Consider the following 20,295-nt stretch of genomic DNA (forward strand, 5'->3'; position numbering starts at 1 on the left):
AGCCAAGTCAGGAGTAACCTCCATGGCCCCGATGTGTCTGTGGTCACAGGCCCTGGAGGTGTGGTTCAGGGCTTGTCCTGAAGTCAGTATCTGTGGAAAGAGAATTCGTTATTCCACATCCTGTGTGCATTCCCAGCACCAAAACTAGACTTTTTCCCTTAATTTTTGTATCACTGTTCCTCATCTAGAGCTACTCTTAAAGGGCGTCATTTATTCTAATTTCTCACATCTGTGCAGGTGGCCATTGTGGTCAAGTACTTCTTCCAGTTTGGGTTCTTCCCCTGGAATAAGAATGTGGAACTGAATAAGGACAAGCCTTACCACCCGCCCAACATCATTGGGGTGGAGAAGAAGGACGCCTACGTGCTCTACGACCTCATCCAGCTGCTGGCACTCTTCTTCCACCGCTCCATCCTAAAGGTACTGCCCATCCGCTACCTCTGGGATGTTTCTGAGGACCCGGTGCTGGGATCATGAGGGGCTGGGGGGCCATGGGTGAGGTCTATCTGTGTGCTCTTGTTTTCTTTGTTAACAGTTTTATTCATTTCATTCATTTTCTCAACACTGTGTACTCAATAATGGAGTTTGTGATCCATTGGGTGAAATTGCCCCCTATTTCTACTCTGGGATGCATGCGTGCATGCTAAGTTGCTTTAGTCATGTCAGACTCTTTGCAACCCTATGGCCTATAACCCACCAGGCTCCTCTGTCCATGGGATTCTCCAGGCAAGAATACTACAGTGGATTGCCAATCCCTCATCCAGGGGATCGTCCTGACCCAAGAACCCACACCTCTTATATCTCTATATTGGCAGGCAGGTTCTCTACCAGTAACGCCACCTGGGAAGCCCACCCTGGGATGAAGGCACCGTGATTATCCCGTGTTTGTGGGAATTGCCCAAAGGGTCTGTGGTTCTTACTGCTGGATCCATCAATTGTGCCTGAGTTGAAGGCAGATCATTGGGAAGCTAGAATTTGGGGTCTCCTCTCCAGCCCAACCTTAGCCCACCCCCTTTTAGGAGCATTGTTTTTCTCATGGTTTTTTGCTCTGAAACCATTGGTTTAGTGAGACATTGTCCAATCCATGGGCCTGGGGATCCAAAGTTGTGCTCCCAGAGAGGTCACTTCTGAGAAAGCCATGCCTGCATTGCTCTGGGAAGACAGGTCTGCAGGGTAAACTTCTTGGGATCTGTACCTCCTGTCATCCTGCTGAGCACCTTCAGGGTTTCTCATCTCAGCCACTGTGAAACATAAACTGAACTTGTGATACGCCACTAAAGTCTACATGTTAGAGATTGTCACACAGCACGCCTTGGATGTACTGATGTGCCCATGGTCAGAATCTCACTTTCCTTCTCTTGTTTTAACTGTGTCTCCTTGTATTGATATAACATATCTTACATTCATTTTATCAAGTAGTATCTTTGATAGTTCCTTTTCAGAACAAGCTTGGCCTAAGTTAGGCACACACGTGCCACGTCCAGCACAGCGGGTGAGAAACACCTGAAACAGGGGTGAGCGTGTAATGAAAAGATAGACACATACGTATTTTGGCAAGCGGGGAGTCAGGGGGCCCTCTTGCTCCTTTCAGCCCACACTTTTATTGGCAAAAGTCACATGAGATCATTAGGGAATAGCTATACTGGGGAGTTTGATTAGCAAAGGCTTTGATCAGGAACATCTTGTTTTGTTTTCATGGGGACGGATGAAGGGGTAGGCAGTGTAGCGGAGAGCACATCCCACCCCAAGAATGTCCATTTAGCATGCTTACCAGGACAATCACAAGGGCGCAGTTTGCCACACCCTCGAGTCATGGGACAGGTTCTGGTTTCTGCTCCACCAGGCTGCAACACACACATACATGTAAATGTGTGTTCGACCTCTATCCTACTTGGTAGGCTGTTTCACACAGGCTTTTAACTATGTGGACTGTGGCCAAGATCTTCACTCTGGCTGCTGTCACCTTGCAAATTGCCAGTCCCTAACCCTCCACTTGAGGGGGTGAGTCACTGGGGTGTGGTGAGTTTGCAAAAGTACATATAGGTAGATAATAAGCTTTCTTAGGATCCCTGACCTTGCTTTGGTTTTCTGATCTTTTTTTTAAAATTTCAGCTTTGTTGCTGTATTGTTGCTCAGTTGCTAAGTCATGCCCAACTCTTTGTGACCCAGTGGACTACAGCACACCAGGCTCCCCTGTCCTTCACTGTCTCCTGGAGTTTGCTCAGATTCATGTCCATTGAGTCAGTGATGGCATCGAACCATCTCATCTGTCACCTTCTTCTCTTCTTGCCCTCAATCTTTCCCAGCATCAGGGTCTTTTCTAATGAGTCGGCTCTTCCCATCAGGTGACCAAAGTATTAGAGTTTCAGATTCAGCATCAATCCTTCTGATGAATATTCAGAGTTGATTTCCTTTAGGATTGACTGGTTTGATCTCCTTGCTGTCCAAGGAACCCTCAAGAGTCTTTTCCAGCAACACAGTTTGAAAGTGTCAGTTCTTTGACACTCAGCCTTCTTACATCCGTACATGACTACTGGAAAAACCATAGCTTTAACTAAAGGATCCTTTGTTGATATATAATTGGCCAGTGAAATTGTAAGGTATCAGAAGTGTATATATGGTGATTTGATAAGTGTATATATGGTGAAAAGACCCCCGTCTGGTTAGTTAACACATCCACCACTTCCTCACCTGCCTATTGGTTGGCATTTGGTGGGAACACTTAGGTTGTGCTCTCCTAGCAGTCTCCACTGTCAAGCAGTGTTGCTGGCTGCATTCGCCCTGTTTGATGTGTGGTTTCCTATCCTGAGGTACACGCTGGTGGCCTGGATGTCACGGGGCCAAGTCCCATCCTCTGTCTGGACAGCAGGCTAAGCTGTCCCTTTCCTGCCTCCTCAGTGTCATGGCCTCTGGGACGAAGACGACATCGTGGACAGCGGCTCGGACAAAGTGGACTCGGATGATGAGCTGTCCCTCGGCCACGGCAGGAGGGCCTCCTCCGACTCGCTCAAGTCCATCAACCTGGCTGCGTCTGTGGAGTCGGTGCATGTGACCTTTCCCGAGCAGCCGGCTGCCGTCCGGAGGAAGCGCTCCAACAGCGGCTCCCAGACGTCACAGGGATCCAGCTTTTCCTCGAATAGGTCCAAGAGAGGTATTGCTGCGCAGTGTCACTGTAAGGAATCTTGAGCAGAGTTACTCCCTGGTGCCAGGGGGTCAGGGGTGAGGGAGCTGGGTGCTGTCAAGGCAGCAGATACTGTGATGTGAAATGAATGTACTTTGTAACCAGACAAAGTTCAAATCCTGGCTGAGATGTGTGTGTGGCCTGGGGTGCTCACATCCCTGTCTAGGGTGTCTGTCTGAATTCCCCAACCCCCACCTAGGACAAAGATTTCAGGTGTCGGTGAAAAGTGACCAGCAAGCTGCCTTGTACCTAGTGAGTGTCAGACACAGGGGAGTTGTCAGTCATACCCAGAGATTCTGCCAGGTGTTCCCAGAGTGCTGTACATCATGATTTATTTTGAAAGTACACTTAGATTTAATCAATAGAAGCTTTAAGCCAAACCACCTAGTTATTTCCTAGGCTAGTTACTAATTTCTTACTAAACAGCCAGTGACAGGAAAGTACACGTGCATTACGGTCGCCCCTCTTGGGGTAACTGCGCTTCTGTGTTGACAGCGCTCCTGTCTGAAGCTGTCCAGACCCTCTGTATTCATCTTTTTTCTGGCCAACACTGGCAGGCCGTCTCATATTGGTTTTACAGTTAGAGAAATTTGGTCCTGAAAAAAGGCACGGTCCTGGACCTAGACTAGAAAACCCACAACCAAAACCTGGGACCCCATCGAGCAGGAGAAAAACTGCTCTCCAGTCTAATTCTTTCTGGGACAGAGGTCCCACAGCCACCCAGGAAGGAGCCAGCAGTGAGTGTAAAAGCCCACGGATGCCTTTGGCTCTGGAACCAGAGTGGGGGCTGCAGATCCCAAGTTCCCCACCGCTGTTCTTACAGACGCGTGTGCATCCCGCCCTCTAACCAGCCTCCAACTGTCCCTCTGCTATGAGGGTGGCGGGCTTCTACGATAGTTATGGCAACAGACGCACAGCTCACGGCGCGTCTCGATTCCTTCTTGTCTCCAGGCAGCACGAGCACCCGGAACAGCAGCCAGAAAGGAAGCAGCGTCGTGAGCATCAAGCAGAAGAGCAGACGGGAACTTTACATGGAGAAGCTGCAAGAACACTTGATCAAAGCAAAAGCCTTTACCATAAAGAAGTGAGTGAGTGCGTGAGGATACTTGGGGGCTGGGAAGACTTCCTCAGCATCAGCCAAAGGTGACATGCTTGAGAAGTGACCTGTCCCATCAAAAGTGTCATTGGCTTTGGGCAGAACAAAATGCCCTGCCGTGATATTGCATTCAAAAATCACTTTCCAATAGGATGATTCGTTTTTATATCCATTGCACTTCTAAACACACTAGCTCACGGTGTATAATTCCAGGCACACGAATGAGTCCAACCAGACAGGCAGTGAAGTCAGAAGGTTCTCAGAGATATGCTCACCCTGTAGAGGGAAGCCGAGGTGCTCTTGAGAAGTGGTTCGTCCCTCATGCAGCCCAAGGTCACCAGCCAAGGTCACAGGGCCCCCTCCCCAGGTATCAGGGAGGCAGACCGGCAGCAGATGGGAGTGAAAACAGGGCTGGTGCCTCAAGGCTGGCCCTGAGCCTGAGCTCTGAGACCGAGGGCCGTGCTCACCTGGACACAGTCTTGAATTGTGAACAATGAAGAGGAGGGGCAGAGGCTGGGCAGACAGCCAGAGTGGAGGCACAGGGATGGAGGAAGCTGAGCCCCAGAGCCCAGGATGATGCCTGGCCCCAGGGACGAGGGCAGAAAGGGGAGGAGCAGGGCTCCCGGCATCTACCGGGGCCCAGCAGGACCAGGAGGTCCTGTCATTCTCACCACCGTCCAGGCCCTCAGGTCTCCTTACACCTTTTACAGAAGAGGAGATGAAAGCACACAGAGCTCAGTATCAGGATCCAAGTCTCACAGGTGGAGAGTAACTAAATCAGGGGACAAACCAGCCCCTCGTTTCCGGGGCTACCAGTCTGTTATGCTTCAGGGGAGAAGCCATGAACTTGCTCAGAGTCTGTGTCAGAGCAGGGGCCCCTGCCCCCAGCGGAGTGTCCTGAGGCTGGAGCAGGGGAGGGGGAGCCGTGGAGGAGAGCAGCAGAGGGCGGAATGATGGGGTCTCTGGCGGGTCCTGCGTTTCCCCCCACCCCACACTGCGTGTCTGTCCCATAGGACCCTGCAGCTCTACGTGCCCATCAGGCAGTTCTTCTATGACCTCATCCACCCCGACTACAGCGCTGTCACCGACGTGTATGTGCTTATGTTCCTGGCGGACACCGTGGACTTCGTCATCATTGTCTTCGGCTTCTGGGCCTTCGGGGTAGGTGGGGGACCGAGGCCACCACACCCCGGGGATGAGCGATGCTGTCCTGCGGGTGCATCCAGGCCTGAACCTACGATCTCCTCCCCAGAAACACTCGGCCGCGGCCGACATCACGTCCTCACTGTCCGAGGACCAGGTGCCGGGGCCCTTCCTGGTGATGGTGCTCATTCAGTTCGGGACCATGGTAGTGGATAGGGCACTCTACCTCAGGAAGACCGTCCTGGGAAAGGTCATCTTCCAGGTCATCCTGGTGTTTGGGATTCACTTCTGGATGTTCTTCATCCTGCCTGGCGTGACCGAGAGGTGAGGCCTTGGAAACTGGAGCTGTGGGGCCATTTTCCTGCAACCTGTCGGGGAAGGAAATGTTTTGTGAGGATAAGCCCATAGGGAAGGAGAGGGTAGGAGTTAATCAGTACCACTGCAAGTCAGGGTTTAACACAATGCAAGTGCATTGTCTTACAGCTCAGCAGGCCAGGGGGCAGACCCAGGCCTCACTGGACTGAAATTACGATGTGGGCGGGGCGGCGGTCCTTTCTGGAGAGTCCCCAGAGAATCCATCTCTTGACCTCTCCCAGCTTCAGAGATGCCTGGGGTCTCCTCCGCCTTCTCCAAACCCTGCATCTCTTCCCTGCCGCGTCTGCTCCTGCCCACAGCCGAGCAAGGCTGTCCGGCTAAGGCCTGCTCGTGGGGCCCCCGGGCAGCAACTCTTCTTCCCGACCTCCAGGTCCCCAACCCTAGCATGTCTGTCAAGTCCTCTTGGCCGAGGAATGTCACATGTCGCCAGGTTCTGGGGGTGAGGACATGCCCATCTTTGGGTGGGATCTGGAGGCATTCTTCGGGTGACCACACTGCCCTCCCAGCTTTGGAGGATGTCATTAGCTTAGGAATGACTCCTGCCAACCAGATGCGGCTGAGACGTCTGTGATAAGGACCTGCCTTTAGAAGCCAGAGGGACGATTAGGCTTTTCTCTCACCCTAAACTGGTGTCCTTCTGTACCGTAAGAGCGTCCCACCCTGCACTTTTCTGTTTTCTCTCCCAGGAAGTTCAGCCAGAACCTGGTCGCGCAGCTGTGGTATTTCGTCAAATGCGTGTACTTTGGGCTGTCTGCCTACCAGATCCGCTGTGGCTACCCTACTCGGGTCCTCGGCAACTTCCTCACCAAGAGTTACAACTACGTCAACCTCTTCCTGTTCCAGGGGTGAGGGGCTCGGTGCCATCCTGGCCATGCACAGGGTGTGGGGGACCCGGAGGCAGTAGGGGTATGGGGAGGTGCAGTGGGAGGCAGATTCTTTACCATCTGAGCCGCCAGGGATGGGAGTGATTCTGTGGCCATGGGGAGAGGGGAGCCTTCCCAAGTGGTGCTAGTGGTAAAGAACTCACCCCACAGTGTGGGAGATGTAAGAGACATGGGTTCGATCCATGGGTTGGGAAGATCCCCTGGAAGAGTGCAGGGCAACCCACTCCAGTATTTGTGCCTGGAGAATCCCATGGACAGAGGAACCTGGCGAGCTTCAGTCCATAGGATCGCAGAGTCAGACACAACTGAGCAGCTGAGCAAACAGCACACTCCCATTCACAAGAGCATCAAAAACAATAAAATACTTCAAGATAAATTTAGCCGAAGAAGTTAAAGATTATTACAAAGAAAACTATAAGACTTAATGAAAGAAATTGAAGACACTTTCAAATGTATTTATAAAAGGAATTCCAGTTTTTTAAGACCATCAGCCAGAAAAAAAGGAAAGGCAAATACCATTGCTTAACACACTGATAATGAAAAGCAGTTGTATTCCATGTTGAATTTTTATAGTAACAGTGACCTTGAGAATTTTTCTGAGTTGTCAGGGCTGACAGTCCAGACCTCCAGGATCCTGCAAGACTGTCCGGTGATGGGGCCAGCCCACAGCTATCCTTCTAACAAGACTTGGTTTCTGCAGGTTCCGCCTTGTCCCTTTCCTGACGGAGCTGAGGGCTGTGATGGACTGGGTGTGGACAGACACGACCCTGAGCCTGTCCAGCTGGATCTGTGTGGAGGACATCTATGCTCACATCTTCATCCTCAAGTGTTGGCGGGAGTCGGAAAAAGTAAGCCAATAGCAGTGCCTCAGCCGTATTTGTGTTTTTTAGATACAGGCCAGTTATAAGATTGATAGGACCTTCTGCAAGTTTTGTGGCCCAGTAAATGAGGCAGAACCCACCAGGACCTATGAATGCCCCATTGACTTCACCCTGCTGGAGTTAGGAATCTGGACCTGCCGCTGCCATAGCGAGAAGAGCCTCCAGATGATTCTTCTGGCAGATGCTTGTTGTGGTTGTTGTGAGAAGAGGTGACGTGGTGCTAGACCACACAGTCAGTCTAAAATGGCTCATCTGGGAGCAGGAGGGGGTGAGATGTGCTGGAGGAAAGTGGTCCAGGTGACTGAGACTCAGGTTCACCCTGAGTCACTCTTCGATGAGGGACAGAGGAGGCAACCTCTTTGTGCAAAGGAAATTAAAGTGAAAATATCTACTTATTCTACTAGGTTGGATATTAAGGTTTAGATGTGGATGGAATCATGATTCCATCAATCCTAAAGGAAATCAGCCCTGAATACTCACTGGAAGGATTGATGCTGAAGCTGAAGCTCCAATACTTTGGCCATGATGCAAACAGCCAACTCACTGGAAAAGACCCTGATGCTGGGAAAGACTGAAGGCAGAAAGTGAAGAGGGCAGCAGAGGATGAGATGGTTGGATGGCATCATCAACTCAGTGGACATGAACTTGGGCAAACTCTGGGAGATGGTGAAGGACAGGGAAGCCTGATGTGCTGCAGTCCATGGGGGTCGAAAAGAATCGGACATGACTTAGCGACTGAACAATGGCATGATTATTCAAGGAATTTTTCAAAAGTTTATCATACGTATGTAGTCCAGCCTCCAGAGTACCCCTTAAAGAACACAGGTCCTGTAGAAGCAGCATCTAAGTATGGAATAGGCGTGTAGACCCGAGCAGCCTCCACGACACATGGCGGAGCTGAGCCCTCCACTCGCCTGCAGGCTGAGCTCCGGGCTGGGGAGCCCTTGATGCAGCAAATGGAGGTGATTCCAGCTTGGACAGTGTGGTCCTGACAACATGTGTCACGAACGAAGTTAAAATGTTTTCCACCCGCCAAGGGAACGAAGTTAAAATGTTTTCCACCTGCCAAGGGAGGGGAGGAGCCCCTTGAAAGGCACAGTTTTGAATATTCAGGAATTTAAAATGTCTTTCTCCCACCTGATCCTTTAAAACCAGAGGTTTATTCAGCAGAAGCTTTGGTCCCTTGGTCCACAGGTCTGCCTCCAGCAAACCCACAGAATCCTTTTAAGGAAAATGCCACTCAGGCCCCAATGGACCCTGTTGGGGTCACAGAGCAGGCTCCTCACAGCCCAGCATCACTGCCTCCCTTGTTCCAGGGCTGGGTCTGGATGCATTCTGAACAGATTCAGGACTCAGTCCTGGGCAGACTTTGTGGTCATAGTGCCCGCCCTTCCTGGGGACACCACCTGAGTGTGCCACCCTCCCATTGCAGAGGTACCCGCAGCCCCGGGGGCAGAAGAAGAAGAAGGTGGTCAAGTACGGGATGGGGGGCATGATCATCGTGCTGCTCATCTGCATCGTCTGGTTCCCGCTGCTCTTCATGTCTCTGGTCAAATCTGTCGCCGGGGTCATCAACCAGCCCCTGGACGTCTCAGTCACAATTACCCTGGGCGGGTACCAGGTAACCATGCCCCACTCTGGGTCTTCAATCCCCCGCCCCTCTGTGGGTCTTTACACAGCACGGCCCTCTCCCTGACCACCACCTGGATGACTTACTGAGGTTCGGTGGACCCCCATCTCCTGTCTGAATATTGACAGTTCTGCAAATATGTGAGCTAAGGTGCAGGAGACAGGGAAGAGAGAGCCCTGCACTGGCTGTGGATAATACACGGTCTAATATTGTTCTCAGAACCCAGGATGCACAGAAGGAATTTCAAATATTAACTGTCCCATGTGTCTTTGTTTTCCAGCCTATTTTCACAATGAGTGCCCAGCAAAGCCAGCTGAAAGTTATGGACCAGCCAATGTTTAGTAAATTCATTAAAACTTTTTCTAAGGACACTGTAAGTAGATGCATGGAGTTGGTCTCTGTGAACAGCTGTCACCTTGGCCAGCTGACTGTCGTCACCTTTCTCACCACTTGGCCACGACCTGAGCTGGAGGGGAGGACTTCCTAGGGATGATCAGTTGTTACACTGCAGGTTCCTGGCCACTGGCCACTTTGATCATCTAAGATGTTGTGTCTGTATTATTGGACATAAGTGATAATAAACATAATTCTAATTCAGAGAATCTTCATGTTAAGCACAACAGGTGCTGATCCTTTTAAAATCTCTAAAGTTTTTAAATCGTGGTAGCTATTGATCCCTTTGACTGAGAGGTCTCCTGCAGGAGTCTATCCTAAGGAGGTCATTCAGAATATGGGAGAAGCCCCAGGCAGGTGCCTGCTTGTGACAACATCCTCCACATTCATAAGAACTAGGCAGCTTGGGGATTCAACAAGTAGGACTGAATGAATCAATTATGGCAGATGTTCCAAGAAAATTCCTTTCTATTAAGATGATAATTACGAATATGATTTCATGGCATGAACATTTCTCAAAACGAAAGAGATTTAAAAGGATGCCATTATTTTAAAATTGATTTTAAAAATTAAGACACACATCCTCAACTGTATAGAACGGGAATCAAGTTCTGGTGGTAGAATTGTGGCTGATGTCATCCTTCTCTCTGCATTCCATGCTTTTAATAATATGACAGCATGACTCTTCATGGTTGAAATCAGCTTTACAAATGATACTTTTCATTTAAGTACAGTGATTAGGCAAACAGATGCTTTTCCCCATTGTAAAATGATTGGCCTGTAATGCCCACTGTCAGCACTAGTCTTGAGGAATACATAGCTGTGAGGAAGGGCCCAGATGTCCAGGGTGGATTAAATTTGTCTCTCTTATGAGAGGGATGTTCCCCAATAGTTGATACATTTCTTTTTTTAGTGGGAAGGGAAATATGACACTAAATCATCTGATTTTTCTGTACTGTTTGATTGGAGTGATTTCATGGCCTTGTGGGGAGGGGGCCTTCCCAGGTGGCACTAGTGGTAAAGAACCTCCCCCCTGCCCCGCAACAATGCAGGACATGTAAGAGACATGGGTTCAATCACTGGATCAGGAAGATCCCCTGGAGGAGAGCATGGCAATCCACTCCAGTAGTCTTGCCTGGAGAATCCATGGACAGAGGGGGCTGGCGGGCTACAGTCCACAGGATCGCAGAGTTGGGCACGACTGAATCGACCCAGCACCCATGCCCATGGGATAGCAGCACCACCACTGGGGTCTGGTGATGTGACTGGAGCTCTTAGCACCAGAACACACTAGGCACCCCATTGGGACGAAAATCCCTCTGCAAAGCCAGATAGAGGGAAGGGTAGTCACCTTCTTGCATGTCCTCGGGGGTGTGGTCTATTTATGCAGCTGTGTTTGTGTGCATACAGGGTGCTATGCAATTTCTGGAAAATTATGAAAAAGAAGACATAACAGTTGCAGAACTGGAAGGAAACTCAAATTCTTTATGGACCATCAGCCCTCCCAGTAAGCAGAAAATGATACACGAACTCAAGGACCCCAATAGTAGCTTCTCTGTTGTTTTTTCATGGAGTATTCAGAGGTAGTTACTGGATTTCCGTGCATAATTTCCCCCTTTTCCCCAACCTGAACTTGGGGTGGGGGTGGGGGGGGCGTGGGAGGTTAGAAACTTCAGACTAATGTGGATCTGGGTTCATGTTACTTCTTGGGTAACATCCATTCAATGCCATAGCTAATGTTTTTGTGCGTTATTAAACAGTGATTTGCCTGAGACTCATTGACCCAGCGAGAACATCTCAGTTTTCCTGTTTCTACTAACTTTAGCTCTAAAGAAGCTGACAGTGAGGTCTGTGAGCAAAAGAGAGAGGTGGAGAGAAAATAAATAGAGTCATGACTCATAAAATGGAACCGAGTCGGGTGAAGCATGAGATTTCCCTGAGCTTGGGGTTTGGTCTCATAACACAGGACCTGTAGCCCCTGGAACCCCGAGTCTCCCTTGCCGCCCTGAGCACTGGGCAGCCCCTGTGGCTGTTTTCTCCTAGCCTGAGCTGGGGGAGCCCCTTGGGCAGGTCCAGAGCAGGAGAGCAGGGGTATTCCTACCCTCCCCCCCAACATGAACCTCTGGCCAGCCTGTGGCCACCACATCACTTATCTCAGGAAAAGTTCTCACATCCAAAGCCCAATGTGTCCGTGGGGCTGCTTGGGGGCCTGACCCAGCACCTTGGCTGATGAGCTTTGTTTCTCTCAGGACTCCAGGCAGGCGTGGGGTAGGCTTGTTGGGTGCACAATACTAGCTTCTTGGCTGGAATTAAGAGAGAACCATGATAGGTAAAGAACAAAGCCTGGAATCTAAATTCAGAGGGAAATAGTAAAGAAGGATTTTGGAAAGGACTGCTGAGACTTTAAAGACCTCCTTCTTTAATCTTATTTTCTCCTTTTAAATGTCCCAAACTCCCCACATGGAATTCAGTGTTGGCAAAAATGCACTTCTTAGCCCTTCCTTTGAAGAACCACCCCCCAAAATTAAAAACCAATTTCTGATTGAACATTCTGTTTTTAATTGAGATAATGGACATGTGGCATTGTTCTAGTTGCAAGGGAGCAACATGGTGATTTGATATTTATGTACTTTTCAAAATGGGCACCAGTGTCTAATGAACACTCACCACATGGTTACCAACCATTTTCTCCTGTGATGAGAACTTTTAAGATCCAAGCCTTAGCAGCTTTCAAATATGCAGTGGAGTTTTATTAAAAATAGTCACCATGCTGTTCATTACCTAACCAGGACTTAATTATGTTATAACTGAAAATTCATTCCCTTTAACTTCCTTTCATTCCTGAAATGAAATAATCCATTTCATTCACCACCACCACCACCTCTGGGAACCACCAATTCGTTCTCTGTATCTATGAGTTCAGGTTTTGTGGTTTTATTTCTAGATTCCACATACAAATGAGATTATACAGTATTTGTCTTTATCTGACTTATTTCACTTAGCCTAATGCCATCAAGGTTCATCTATGTTGTCACTAAGAGTAAGATTTCATTCTTTTTATTCCTGAATAATATTCCATCATGTGTATGCGTCATATCTTCTTTATTCATTTATCTGGACGCGTGCGTTGTTTCTGTGTTTCGGCTGTTGTAAATGCTGCAGTGAACATGGTGGTGTAGATATGTTTTCAAGTTAGTGTTTTCATTTGCTTTGGAAAAATACCCAGAAGTGGGATTGCTCCTATAGTAGTTCTATTTTTAGTTTTTTGAGGAATCACCAAACTGTTTCCCACAGTGGCTACACCAGTTTCCATTCCCACCAACAGTGCACAAGGGTTCCCTTCTCCCCACATCCTCACCAAAACTTGCTGTCTCTTGTCTCTTTAGTGATGGCCATCATGGCCATTCTGATAGATGTGAGGTGACATCTCATTGTGAATATTCTGTTTAAAGTCTGGATTCTGTGAGTCCTCATGGAGACTAACATCGCTGGGCTAATATAAAGTGCCTCAGAGCCCTATTAGATGCATAGGTCCATGTCTCTTTGGGTCCCCACACTCTTCCTCCTCACCTGTGGTCTGTGTTGAAGGTGCTTGCAGCCTCCTTGGCTGTCTGAGAGGCTGGATGCCCAGCTGAGGTGAACAGAGAGGGGGGAGTTGACGACTGTGGACCCAATGAAACTTGGTGAGAGGAGTATTTCAGGAGTTTTAATCTCACCTGCAGATTTGTGAATAACCACTGACCTTGACCTCTTCTTTTTTCTTTCACAGAAACATGAGTCTGGGTGCAAAAGCAGAAATAGCAACAGATAAGCTTTCTTTCCCTCTTAAAAACACGACACGAGAGAATATTGCTAAAATGATAGCCGGCGGCGACACAGAAAGTTCCAGGACGCCTGTGTGAGTTGGTCATCATTGTTAACACAGTGACAGTAGGCGTGTGTGTCTGGTACAGAGTCTCCTCTACAAACATGGGTGGGCAAGAAACTCAACCTGCTCACTCGGGTGACTTGAGTGAGCCTGTGCTGAGAGCCCTGGACGGGCTGCATCAAAGCCCCACCTGCTCTCCACCCACTCCCTCCCGCCAGCGAGTTTGGGGAGGACTGAACTCTTCTCTAGGTGACAGACCTTGCTCCCACCTGGCGTAATCACCAAAAACCAAGGAGAGACCCCTGGAGACCCTTTTCTACCATCAGCCCTGTTTCTGGGGCACTGAATGCCTGGCTAATGGAGGGGAGTGAGGAGAAGGCAAGGGGGCAGAAGGAAATTTGAGGGGGAAAAGTTGTATCTTTATATATTCTCCTGCCACACAACACTGCACTCCAAACACCTAAGCTGTGATGTTTGAGTCTCATGTGAGAGCCAGCAGGAGCAAACAACTGCTGCTGATCCCAAACTGCCCAGTGCCCAGCTCCATCCCGTCTGTCCCCCTTTGTCTGCCCCAACCCATGTCAAAGCACTGAGGGTGAGAACCACCACCATGCAACCCTCAGACATGATTCTGAAAGGACCCATGTCAGACACTGAACACCAAGGGCCCCTGAGAACCGTCAGGCTCTCCCCATCGCTTCCCAGATGAGAAAGCAACCTCGAGGGATGGAGCAGCCATGGGCTGAGGGCTCAGATTCCAGTCCTCTGTTCCCTACACCCACATCCTCATATCAGCTGGAGCAGCCCATTCCACTATACGGAATTTTGAAATCCTGAAAATTAAAATTGGAAGAGTGGGTGGATCTTAGCAAGAAAGATAGCCCCTTGCTTCAGAAAAGTCACAGGTGTGGAAAAATCTGTGTAGCCATTTTTAAGCCATTAACTAGCTTGGTACAAAGGTGGCCTGAACATCTGGTTAGAATCTGGTGAATTTATTCAGATTTGGAGACTTTTGATTTTAATGGATACTATGTGTATTTACATTATGTAAAATACACATACACTATGATGACTGAACATTGCATAATTATAGGAAGACTCTCACCATTATTTGTTTGAAATGAGGTTGAAAGTAGCAGAAAAAAAAAAAATCATCATCCATGGTGATGCAGTGGTAAAGAATCTGCCTGCCAATGCAGAAGACTCAGGAGATGTAGGTTTGATTCCTGGGTCGGGAAGATTCCCTGGAGAAGGAAATGGCAACCCACTCCAGTATTCTTGCCTGGAAAATCCCATGGACAGAGGTGTCTGGTGGGTTATGGTCCATGGGGTTGAAGCAACTGAGCACGCAAAACAGCTAGAACTTAATTACCTCTTTTTTTTCCTTCTTAATTCCCAGGACCATAGAAAGGATTTACCCATACTACGTGAAAGCACCCAGTGACTCTAACTCCAAACCCATAAAGCAGCTCTTATCTGGTAAGAATAAGGAATCACTTCAGAATTGTTCTTAATCTTTTCTTTCAATCAACGTCTATAGTTTGCCCTTTCAGCCTCTATCAAGCTCCTTGGCCAGGTTTCTTTCTCATGTGACATGGTTCACAAGACGCCTACGGCTCCAGGCTGTGTCCACCAGCAAGAAGGGATCACTTACCCACCAAGGGCATGTTCATCTTCCTTTCTTCATCAATATAGAACTTGATTGACTGAAATCCATGCTGAGTGACAGGCTAACTGATTTATCAGAACCTATTTACTTGCTTCTATTAGCAAACACATCTTTGGCAGAAAATTGCCTCCTACAGTGTTAATGCCAAAGGCCCCCTGATAAAAACAATAAAAAGATGGCAGGAAATGGATGTGATTCAGCTCAAGGGTGACTGAATGCCAGTAGTCGGGCTCCATCTATTAACGTTCTCACCCAGCAAAACTCAGCTCAAAGGTCACCTCTTCTGGGAAGCCGACCAGAAGCGATCTCCCCAGGCTCACAGGCCTTGTTGGTACTGGTGCTGTGGTGGTTGCCACGTGCCGATAAACTGTGCTTGTGGAGGTGGCCTTTCCCACTGGACCAGGCTGTGTGCGACTGGGTGATCCCTGAGCACCTCCTGGAGCACCTTCTTCCTGGAAGATGCTCAATAAACAGGGCTAACAGGAAGGAGTCTGTCAAGTCCATCACAAGTCAGTTATTATGGTTTTTAAATGTCTAGTTAGTTGTTGGGACTTGTCAGCAAAGATGTTCCAGTAATAGGGTTCCCTTCTCCCTGTGATGTGGTTGCCGTCTCATGTAGCAGCAGGACTGGCCTCTTGGAGAAAAAGAGAGACCCTCCCCCACCAGGCCCACCACTCCTTTTCCTCACAGAGTCAACATGCCCCTGTGCACTCATCCTGGGACCCAGCGCCATGGGTACCAACCATCTTGTGCCATCCTGGAACTGCTGAGTGCATTAAATCCTTAAACACTCCTGCTGACCAGATTTCATGTTTCTCCTTCTCCAGAAAATAATTTCATGAACATCACCATCATTTTGTCCAGAGACAATGCAACTAACTCGAACAGTGAGTGGTGGGTTCTCAACCTGACTGGGAACAGAATCTACAACCAGGAAGCGCAGGCCCTGGAGCTGGTGGTCTTCAACGACAAGGTCAGCCCCCCCAGCCTGGGGTTCCTGGCCGGCTACGGGTAAGGAGCCGTTTCGCAATCAATGGTCATGAGAGAGCCCCTCTGCACCGCACCAAGCTGAGGACAGACGTCTTTTATCTTCCTAGAATTCTCAGATTCTATAGCTGTATTATTAGAATTCACAGATCCTTGGCTCTTCATATTATATTTTTAAAATTTTATTGAAGTATAGTTTATTTACAGTGTTGTGTTAATAGCTACTGTACAACAAACTGACTCAGTTATACAGGTATATGTATTTCTTTTTCATATTCTCTTCCATTATGGTTTGTCACAGGGAACTTTGTTTTAAAAAATGAGGAACCGGAGTCCCAGAGAAGTAAAAAATGCCTTGGGTAGTCCTTCTACCAAACAGAGGACCTGAAGCCATATCTGTCGTATCTCCAGCTTTTTAACTATTCCTTCCTGCTACCACACAGTTTGGTGCAATTTGGGGTTTAATCTAGAAATTGGGGTTGAGTTCTCTCTTTTCTGCTGATGTTGCCTTCTGACCTTAGCAGATGAGAGTCAGTCAGAAATCAGTTTGGGACGTGCCTGATGTTACCACTTCTCCACCTTCTGATGCTTCAGTCCTCTAACAGGCACCCCCGACAGGACACTAAGGTTTTCCACTTCCTAGAAAGAGCCTCTTAAAAAAATCATAAACACAAATCTCTGTGAAAGGCAGGGAAAAGTTCTCGATACAGAAAGTGTGTATGATACAATTGCATTTCTACCACATATATTATGTAGCTTCCTCAGCTGGCTCATGCTAAAGAATCTGCCTGCCAAGAGACACTGGTTCGAGCCCTTGGTGGGGAAGATCCCCTGGAGAAGGAAATGGCAACCCACTCCAGTATTCTTGCCTGGAGAATGCCATGGACAGAGGAGCCTGGAGGGCTATAGTCCATAGGGTCTCAGCAAGTTGGATACAACTGAGCACTTACGCACACTATGTAGCTTATGCATATAACATATGCAGTAAAACCACCAGAAGTTCATACATGAAACTATTAACACTGCTTGTTTCCAGAAGGTGAGATTTCAAAGGACTTTCATTTTTCAAGTCCAACAATTCTATAATGTGTAATTTTAAAAAAAAGAGAGAGAGAGAAAACATGCATCACCTTTTTCATTAGCAAAAAAGTCAGTGTTTTCACCAAAGTGGAATAATTTAAGCTTTGGTAAGTCTATCACATCCTCTGTGGCATTTGAGGGAAAGTGTTATTATGTTTTCTCGTGTGTGTGTGTGTGTGTTTCTATTAACCATATTTAAAGAGTCGGACACAGCTGAGTGACTGAACTGAACTGCTAGATACTATTTCTACCTCTTTTTCCTCATCTTTTTTTCCCTAGTATCATGGGCCTCTATGCTTCCGTGGTGCTGGTGATCGGGAAGTTTGTCCGGGAATTCTTCAGCGGGATTTCTCACTCCATCATGTTTGAAGAACTTCCCAACGTGGATCGGATTCTGAAGTTGTGCACAGACATTTTTTTAGTCCGGGAGACCGGGGAGCTGGAGCTGGAGGAGGATCTCTATGCCAAATTAATATTCCTGTACCGGTCACCAGAAACCATGATCAAATGGACCAGGGAGAAAACAAACTGACACCCTGGCCACAGACCGCGAGCCGAGTTAACGTGGGGATTTTCCAAAGAAAAGAAGAAAAGCACAATCTTGTCCTGCGAGCTAAGCATTTCCAGTTTGGCGGAAACAGTCTCTGTGCTGACGGGAGCAGAAGGGCTGGGCTCCCTTTTGCCCCCAGAGCTACGAGCCAAGGCGCTGTTGAAACATCCTTTGTGTTAATTCCGTTCCTCTGAAGTCGGGGCTGCTCGCCCGTGGCCGTCCACGGTGCCTCGCGTCCTGATTGACTGTGTGGAGGAGTTGTTGACAGGTCTGGTCCTCAGAGACACAGAACAGCAAGGAGGAGGAAGGAGAGACCTTCTCCTGGGTGGACAGTGCCCTCCTGGAGATACCCGGTCATCGCAATGCCATGCCCGGGGCTCGGCTGCCAAGGGGATGCTGCTGTGGGGAGGGGCCAGGGGACTGCACCCCAAATATGCAGCAGAGTGGGGGCTGAAACCCCTACATACGCTTCTAGGGGGAAAGAGGGAGGGGCCGGTGACCCATGGTGACGCCAGTGGAAGGATAAGCCTCATTCTAAGCAAAAAGATAACCTTAGTGACACTTACTGCCTTACCTTAACTGACGAGTAATACGAAATCTTTCCATTCAACACCAGTGACTTCTCAGGAAAAAAAAAAAAAGCAGCAAAACAAAGATATGGACGCAGCGTTGCCGAGGCCCAGCTGGTGGCTCTTCTGGTTCCAGAGAGTTCCTGCTCCCTGTGAAACCCCGATCCGGGAGACAGAGATGCCACCCGGTGGAGGTAGGGTCCTTGGACGCTGTAACCTTTGCTGACTGAGGTCTGAGCTCCCCTCTGCCCCCCCAACCCCCACGCTTCCTCCCGTTTCCATGACTCACAGCAGTGGTTTTTCCAGTATGTGACGTTTTTTTCCCTGTTTTTCAGGTCTCTCAACGAGTTTACATATTCCAATTCATATTTTTACATCTGAGACAGGTTTTTTTAAGTTCATAATTATGAAAGAAATATGTATATTGAGCTTGGGGAAATAAACAAACGGCCTTTTCTTAAATTATTATTATGGGTCATACAACGTCTTCATGAAATAACAATGTAGCATGAAAAATTGATGATTGACATGTAGTTTTCATTCCATATTAAAGGACAGTTTCTGAGAAGAATTATTGAGTGGACTAGAATATGTCCCAAATAATTGACCCTCTGTAGTTTGGGTTCGGGACTGACTGAGAATAAAGCACATCCTGCAAAGTCACTTTAAGAATACTCTTCCTTCTGCCTTGTTGCATGAAATAGGAGAAGCAACTCTTCTGTACTGTGTGCCCAGAGCTAAGAACCCACTTCTGGTGGGTTGGTTGTATTGTCAGTTTTCTCATGTGTGTGCTCAAGGGGATTAATAAAAGCAGAAATGACTGGTAAAAAATAACCTTCCCAGGAGGAAACCATTACAGTGAATACAGAGCTTTTAAAACATATCAAAGTTCAAACAATGCCCAGTGTCTTCTGGAAAATCAGTGTAGACCTGCACCTCAGCTGTGAATGCCTGGAGCCTCCCGGCCCACTTAGGGTAAATGCTTGTCGTCATAGCAATAAATTCCAAGCACTCAGGGACCTCCTCAGCCTGCCTGCACGTTCCTGGTTCTGAATTCTTTCTTTTAAAGTCATCAGCGGGGGATCTGGAGAGAGCGTACAGCACATTTAGGGAGGATTGGAGAGGGACTCTCTCTAACAGGCACAGAGGTCAAGGACGCAGGGATGGAAGACAAGTCCCATTGTTCAAGAAAGAGCCTTGGCTGTGGAGGAGGGAGACACAGATGTAGAAGGCCCCGTCCTGCCTGTGTTGGAGGGGAACTCACCCAGAGAAGGAGGTGGCTGGCTGGGACCCCAGCCCAGCCTGTCACCACCCCATTCAGCTGGCTTCTCTGGCAACAAGAAGGAGTCAGCAGGCTGTAACCAGCCACATCCTCAGCCACAAATGAGCACCAGGCCCTGCCTGGAGGATGATGGACGTGTGTCCCTTAGAATGTGTTCTCTGGAGACATCTTTGAGAGGGCGTCCCCAAGGACCTGGGTAGTGGCGCTCCTGGCCAGTGAAGAGGGAGAACCAGGCAGAGTGCCATGAGGCTGGACCTGGCTCAGGGGGCGCTGGTGAGCTGGTCCCCGGTGAAGGCCCATCTGGATGCTTTATTCACAATTGCCAAAATTTCTGAAGCAGCCGAGGTGCCCTTTGGTAGATGGTTGGATAAATACACTGAAGGACACACCCTCCCCATCCTGGTCGTGAGAGGTGCTCTAGAGATGCATGCAGAGCTGAGCGGTCCTGATTCCAGGGGGAAGACTCTCCGTAAACGTGAACCCTGCCGGCCCTCCGGCCAAGCTGGCATCTGCCCTGTCTGGATCCAAAACTTCATCCACCCACCCCCACGACAGGATGCCTGTCCCCAGGCGTCAAAAGCAACTGAGAGACGAAAGCTCTGAGAAGAAAGGTCCATATCTGCATCCCTCAGGTTCCCTTCCTGAGCACTTAGACTTTCTCAGGTGCTGGTCAAATGCCTGATGGGAAAACTAGGTCAAACTTATGG

At 48.7% G+C, this 20,295-nt stretch overlaps 1 protein-coding gene across 1 annotated transcript; it reads left to right on the top strand.

Moving 5' to 3' along the window:
• The first annotated feature begins 31 nt into the window (after nucleotides 1-31).
• LOC139030337 (piezo-type mechanosensitive ion channel component 2-like) lies at nucleotides 32-18,969 on the top strand. The gene is made up of 15 exons (XM_070452425.1): nucleotides 32-58; nucleotides 238-420; nucleotides 2,899-3,151; nucleotides 4,133-4,265; nucleotides 5,291-5,438; nucleotides 5,530-5,744; nucleotides 6,482-6,640; nucleotides 7,380-7,527; nucleotides 8,993-9,181; nucleotides 9,471-9,563; nucleotides 10,994-11,166; nucleotides 13,353-13,481; nucleotides 14,851-14,930; nucleotides 15,948-16,131; nucleotides 17,467-18,969. The coding sequence occupies exons 1-15, from the start codon at nucleotides 32-34 to the stop codon at nucleotides 17,717-17,719; spliced, it is 2,367 nt and encodes a 788-aa protein (XP_070308526.1). The 3' UTR covers nucleotides 17,720-18,969.
• The last annotated feature ends 1,326 nt before the right edge of the window (nucleotides 18,970-20,295 follow it).

The sequence above is a fragment of the Odocoileus virginianus genome, chromosome 22 (assembly GCF_023699985.2).
Source record: "Odocoileus virginianus isolate 20LAN1187 ecotype Illinois chromosome 22, Ovbor_1.2, whole genome shotgun sequence".
Taxonomy (NCBI): domain Eukaryota; kingdom Metazoa; phylum Chordata; class Mammalia; order Artiodactyla; family Cervidae; genus Odocoileus; species Odocoileus virginianus.